This window comes from Aythya ferina, assembly GCF_964211825.1.
Source record: "Aythya ferina genome assembly, chromosome: 1".
Lineage (NCBI taxonomy): Eukaryota > Metazoa > Chordata > Aves > Anseriformes > Anatidae > Aythya > Aythya ferina.
Window position 1 is genome coordinate 127,183,349 of NC_140296.1, and position 6,770 is coordinate 127,190,118.

The following is a 6,770-nucleotide window of genomic DNA, read 5'->3' on the forward strand; positions in this document are numbered from 1 at the left end:
AACATGTATGTGTTGTCCTAGCTAATGTACATTGATTACAGATTGTTGGTGATATGAATCAATCTATAAAATTGAGTTCTGGAATCATGTGCTTAATTTTGCTTCACTTAGAATGGAATATATAAGAAGTGGATAGAACTGGTTACACAAGAACACAAGGCCTGAAAGAAAAAAGAGGGAATTAAGTTGCTGGGAAAAAAAAAAAAAAAAAAGCACAAGGAGCCTGGCTGATGTGTATCACCAGAGGACAAGTTTATAGTATCCCTGACATAACCTGTGCACACTACTGCCTGTCTGAGTAGTTCACTTGCTCAATCACTGCAGGATCCACCATTTTCTCACAAATGCAAAATTTGTATTCACCACACTGTGCAGTGCCTATGTTTGAACCCTGAAGCCACACACACTCTACGAAAGGTCTTGAGCTGGTTTCTTGGATCTGAAACCTGTGAAAAAAATAACAAAGATTTTCACCATCCCATGAAAAAAAATCCACAGACTAATAGAATAATTCATGATGGCTGTTACCTATTTGACCCACACTAGCATATAAGCTCTTTTATGGAGGCTTGTCTGAATAAATAAACAAGTGATGAGCTATTTGATGATAAACTGCGGGGATGGGCAGCTGAGTACTAAGTGGTGGCTAAAGGCTCATGCCTTTGGTTCACAAGAAATATGCATGGACTTGGTCTGTTCCTATCTGCATAGTCACTTACAGATCTGTGGAGAAAGCTGATCCATCCTCCCATAGCCAGGGTCCCTCAGATCCATTGTGAGACAGCCCAGTCCAGAAAGAATATGAACCATAAGACTGTGCTGATTGCATTACAAAGTCCTGTACAGAAATAAATGTGAAGCCTGTGAATCACATCCCTGCTTCATTCATAACCGCCTATGATTTGGAAAAGGAAAGAAGGAAATTAAAGTGAAGTATTCACACCTGTGTGTAATAAACATTGTTTTGCAAGTGACTCTGGGCAGTGCCTCCTACTTCTGGCAGCAATCTGCTATTTTGGAGGTAAGGAAAACTAACCTGCCTAGAGCCTTTAGAAGTTATCAGCTAAAATGGTCACTGAGATAACCACAGACTGCACATAGCTGGGTAAAGGATATAGGATAACTACTCCCTTCTAACACCCTTCTAAAGCTAATGAGTACTAGCTCAATTATATTTGACCTGAAGTGGGGTGAGGCTCTAGATGTAGACTGGTGTGTCTCAATTAACTCTCCTGAAGTCAGTGAAGATACATAAGAGAGAGTACAGCCACAGTACAAGCAGAGTGACTTCAAAGAGGCAGAGACTGAGTTTTTGTCGTTTGGTCCAGCACATGCATGCCATAACATACTGCTCCGGTAGAAAGATGGAGTGGCTGTTCAGACCACATTAGATGTAGTGCATGTAATTAGAAAAAGGAAAGAACAACAAAAAAGAATCTTTACCAGCTCTTTCTTACTCTCTATCTTAAGAAATCTGGACTCCAGAGCAGAGCACCGAGCCTTGCTTTCTTGCCAAGTTTTCCATTCCTTTGAAAAGTAGTAACAGTTCTCCCCATACTGCAGCCAGGTCTCAGGACAAGGAGTACATTTATATCCTTGAAAACAAAACAGCACCTGATCAGCTTTGTCAGTGATGGCAGTCTCTTCTAGTCTAGTGGATTTCTGCAAGACCACAAGAGCAGTGCACAGCCTCTCTATCACAGAGAAGCAGCAACTCCTCTTTCATTCTGAAGCTAAATTCATGCCTTCGGGGGAGACTTTATAAACACAGTTGCCAGAAGGCCAGAATAACATTTCAAAATTAAAATCAGATAAACAAATACTAAAGATTTTTGTAATATGAGCAGAAAGCCTGTGAAAATATGTGTATGCAATCCAGAACTGTAGGACTGATAATGACTGATTTTTGCACTGTATTTGAAGCAGCTGCCAGCTTCACAATGAGATGGAGTGCTGGGGTATGCTTCTTTCTTCTCCATGCAATGGGATTACTGCTGGTAGGAGAGTGCTAGTATAGTACAACTAGAGGAAATTTTGACGATTGAGTTATGTTCGCAGAGACATGGATCTAGGTGGGCATACAGGTAGAGGGAACCTAGACTTTCAGTCATATGGGGTCATCTCTATTCATGTGAACTTTCAGTTTCTTGCTAACAACTTAAGGGGCAGCTCTTCCCTCCTATATGCTTTGCAAAGCAACTTATAGTGGAACTTCTCTGGCAGCATTTCATATATGCTATGAATTCAGCATGCAGATGGCAGATAGTGATGGCCAGACAAAATGAAATATATTGCACCCATTGTTCTTCCAAAAATACCTTTCTGACAGCTGCACTTTGGCTCATTCTGCCACATTATTCTGTTAGCTGCTTGTTGGGACCCTGGGTAATACTGAAGCCAGTGAGAATTCAAAATACTTATTTTTTCCACCACTCTTGCATAATCTAGAAAATCCATTTTCTAGTTGGAAACAGAAATAATCACAAGTGGCAAAAAGACCTGCCAGATAAAATATTTTGGAGAACTCTGGGAACTGGGTCCAACCTACTGGGTGGATCATGACTATTGTTTTGCAGTTCACAAGGCAATTTGATATTATAACAACTCAGTACCAGCTGGGAATATGGGGACTTGATGCTGGATAGCAACAGATAGCACAGCACAGTGCATTTGACTCTTACAAGTAGCTTCTGGTTTCCGTTAAATTCAAATGCAGACTTCTACAAAGACGGTAATCTTGTCACTCTTTCACAAGCCTTTCATTTATAATGATTCTCTTCCCTCCATTATGTGATAATCTAGCATATTTAGCCCATTCAATATTAAAGGTTCGAACCATTATTTTACACAAGTTAAAATATACCCTCTGGATATGGTCCGTAAACTGTTAAGGCCAGTGATTCCAAACCTATTTGGTAGAGGTCAGCAGTATTTGCTCTGCTGCATCCACTACATAACAGAATGAAGATGTCTTGAGTGGTCAAAGCATTCCAGACAACTAGAGCTAGTAGGAATTTTCCACGATTATTTTTTTTTCATGATAATTCGCTGAAACTGACAACAACAAAGGGAGAATGGTGGCATCAATGAATTTGCCTATTGAAAACACATTTTTTTAATATAAAAACAAAAGTATCATCATTGGGGTACTTTCTGAATTAAAATGTTTTTTTTTTGCTTTAGGATTTTAAAAAGTTCCATTGCAAAAAGTCAGTAAACATACTTCAAAGAGACTGATACTTAAAAAATGGAAATGCAGTCTTTTCATTGATTCACCAGAAATTAATTTTCCAAAGAAACAATTCAGAGCAATTTTAGAGATTTTGAACTTTCCTTTCAATATTTTTGATAGAAAACAATTATATTTGTGGTTACCATGAGGTGGAATCACCTTCTTCCCACCAGTATGTACCTCTGGAGGTGGCAAGTTGCTTTACAGTTTCTGACAAGTTCAAATTCTGAGCCTGGAGGTGCTCCAACTGCTGGCTGAGGTTTTCCATAATTGCCTTTTGCAGGGTGAAGTTTTCATCCCTTTCACGCACAGCGTGGCAGACCAAGATGACTTGAATGACAGTGAAACAAGAATGAAATTGTTCCATTAATACTAAAGGCATAGGACTCAATGTCACCCAAATAAACTTACCGAAGATGCATATTCCTCCCCAAAACCAAATATACTTGACCTACCTTCACTTTGTGTGTACTACATAAGACATATCTACATCCTGACACATACTACATCATGATTTTGAAGTCTGTGGAGTCTCCTGAGTGGGTAAATTCTTCCAAAAAAGGATCTTTTTCTTTTTTTTTTTCTTTTTTTTTTCTTTTTCCCATTAATTCTTTAGGCTAATTGTTTTCCTTAAATTGCTTCTAGTTGTTCATACAGCTCTGAGCACCCCTTCTGTGACCATACTTACACTTGGCTGCTAAGACTCCTGTGGCTGCCACTGAACTTAGGCAGATGACCCCAAGCACCATTGCAGCCAGCTGCCAACAGGAAGATCGACTGCGAGACTCTAAGATACACAAAAAGAAGGAAAGCATCAAGAACAGGCGCAGAATCAATGAATGTCTGAGGCTGGCAGGGACCTCTAGAGGTTGTCTGGTCCATCCCCCTCTGCTCAAGCAGAACCACCTAAAGCAGGTGACCCAGGACTATGACGAAATGGCTTTTGAATACCTCCAGAGGAGAAGGCTCCATAACCTCTCTGGGCAACCTGTGCCAGTGCTTAGGCACCCTCATAGTAAAATGTCTCCTAATGTTGAGAAGAAACTTCCTGTTTCCAGTATGTGCCCACTGCCTCTTATCTTGGCAGTAGGCACCAATGTTTACAGCTTCTTTCCAGGTATTTGAATACATTAAAGAGAAACACACAAATACACACCACCACCCTGAGCATTCTCTTCTCCAGGCTGAAGAGTCCCAGTTTTCTCAGCCTTTCCTCATATATAAGATACTTCATTCCCTTAATCCTTTTCATAGCCCTTCTTCGGACTATCTCCAGCATGTCCGTGACTTTTGTACTGAGGATCCCAAACCTAGACACTGGCACTTCTCATCTTTATGTCTCCAGATCCTACATTGCACAAGACAACATGACCAGTACTCTGCCTAGTAAATTGCTGAGATTCCAGTATACTAGTAAGTGGTATTACATCAAAAAAAATGTCCTGCCATTTGGCTGTGACCAGTCCTCCTCAGGAATTTGGGGCTAGGAAGTGAGTAGGCCATAGAGATTAGTTTAGCTATGAAGTATTAAGAGAATACAAATTGAACAAATAAAGCTAAACGGCATAGACTTTCACATGTGTGAAAAGACTGTCAAGGAAACATTTGGCTCAAAACATGGTCAGAATTTTCATATGCTTTGAGATATTGGTGTATTTTGACTTTTGGATGCCTAACCTGCCAAACTGGGAATTAATCTTGTGATTCATGTCTTTTGTCTTCTTTTGGTAGATTCCAGTGCAACACTTCAGTGAGAATACTTAAATTATGTTGAAGTCACCAACAGAAATAATTGGGATACCCGCCTCTGATACTTCTGTCTTTTATTTCCTGTGTTCCCTAACCCTCTAACCTAACAGTTGGGATTAACCCTACTAGACTATTAGGAATTCAGCTTCAACCTCCAAATATAAAATACAAAGAACCCTTGAAAAATAAGTATGAAATAATCACAGACTAGCTAATAAGGAAAAAAATATTTCAGAAAGAGCTCTTTAAACTGCTAGCCTAATAAATTCATCTAGTTACTCAGGCTGGAACATAAAATCTCTTTGTTTTTCTCATACCTTTCATACAGAGCAATTTAAAAGCACTAATGTGTACAGTACAGAGTACAGATTTGTGATCAGCCACATTCCCACATTCCTCTGTGTCTTCTGTGAAGCTATATAGCATATTTTTTATGATTTTTTAAGTACAAATATGTATTTGTTCATCCTCACCCCCACCCCCCCAATATATAACCTGCTTTTCTTAGCATTTATTTCAGTTACTCATATTTAAATGATTAAAGTTGAAAGACCTTTACAGAGTTCCTTAGATAGATTACTTCACTAACTTCCAGGACCTGACACTTGATATCTAGCCTGAACATGCTTTTTTTTTTTTTTTTTCCCCTAACTGCATCCCACAACTCTAATTGTCTCTCAAATCTAAGCACTTTTTCCCCTATCTCCAGACTTACATTCTTTTTAACATCCTGCTGTTTTTCTGTCCCTCCAATTTCTTTGAAGATTTGAGTCCAAAGGTCTCCCTTTGGAAACACGTAGGTGACAATCTCCTCTGAGCACCACATCAAAATATTATCCAAGGTGAAAGTTTGCCCTGTGGAGAGCTGTCCCCACCGAACATCAACACTACCTTTTGCTCTGGCAGTCTGGATGTCCTTGGTTTGTAATTTTTCCAATGTCACAAACTTCAGGTCTGCATATGTCACTTCTTCGGTCATTTCTGAAGGCTACAGGAGAAATCAAAGGTTGGGTTGATTCCACAGAAGAAACAGAGCTTAGGTTCTGGCTGGGATAAGATATATGCTCAGTGTCACTGGGAGTTGATAGAGTGATTCATATAGAAGTCAGAAGGGTTTTTTCTGCACATTCTCAAGGACTTCATGACACAGAGGTGCCAGGGTTATTTACATGCAGCAGAAGCTTCTAAAATGGATTCATGGAATAGTATTTAACTCTCAGTATGCAGAGATAGTATGGGGCATGGAAATCTCCAGTTTTCAATTAATGGAACAAATGCATAGTTACCCAGTCTGGGGACTGCACCCTTTCTGTAGAAAGAAAAAGAAGGAAGACAAGAGTTAAAAGGGAACTGATGTTAATTTTGGATTATGTCTAAACTATTCCTTGAAGTTTTTCAGCATCAGGAACATTTGTTTCCTGGCTTTATTCTCCGGTGATTAATATTCAGAAAATGTAGCCAAAATGGCTCCCCAGTCTTACTTGCTATGAGTAGGAATGGAGGTAAAATTAAGTGGGAACTATTCCTTTGCTTATTGTTTATGATCACATCTCAGTTGTCCTGATGGGGTAGCACATAGGTTTGTCAAAGCCATTGCCCATTCCTGGAACATGAAAAAGTTTCCCAGCTGTCCTTCCTATCTCAGGCCTAGAAGCAGCCTAGGCACAGTCACATATGACACATCACAATTCCCTCCTTTTAGCAAGAACAACAGAGCACAGTAGCAAGTCATTGTGCTAGGAGTTGCCACTGCATCCAAGGAAGAGCCACCCATCAGCTTGAGAGTCTG

General features: G+C 39.7%; 1 protein-coding gene across 1 annotated transcript; it reads right to left on the bottom strand.

Moving 5' to 3' along the window:
- Positions 1–283: 283 nt before the first annotated feature.
- Positions 284–5,960, bottom strand: LOC311442757 (C-type lectin domain family 1 member A-like; the record flags this gene model as incomplete). The annotated part of the gene is made up of 6 exons (XM_084532335.1): positions 284–446; positions 720–838; positions 1,444–1,595; positions 3,413–3,562; positions 3,921–4,019; positions 5,873–5,960. The coding sequence occupies 6 exons, from the start codon at positions 5,958–5,960 to the stop codon at positions 284–286; spliced, it is 771 nt and encodes a 256-aa protein (XP_084388461.1).
- Positions 5,961–6,770: the final 810 nt, after the last annotated feature.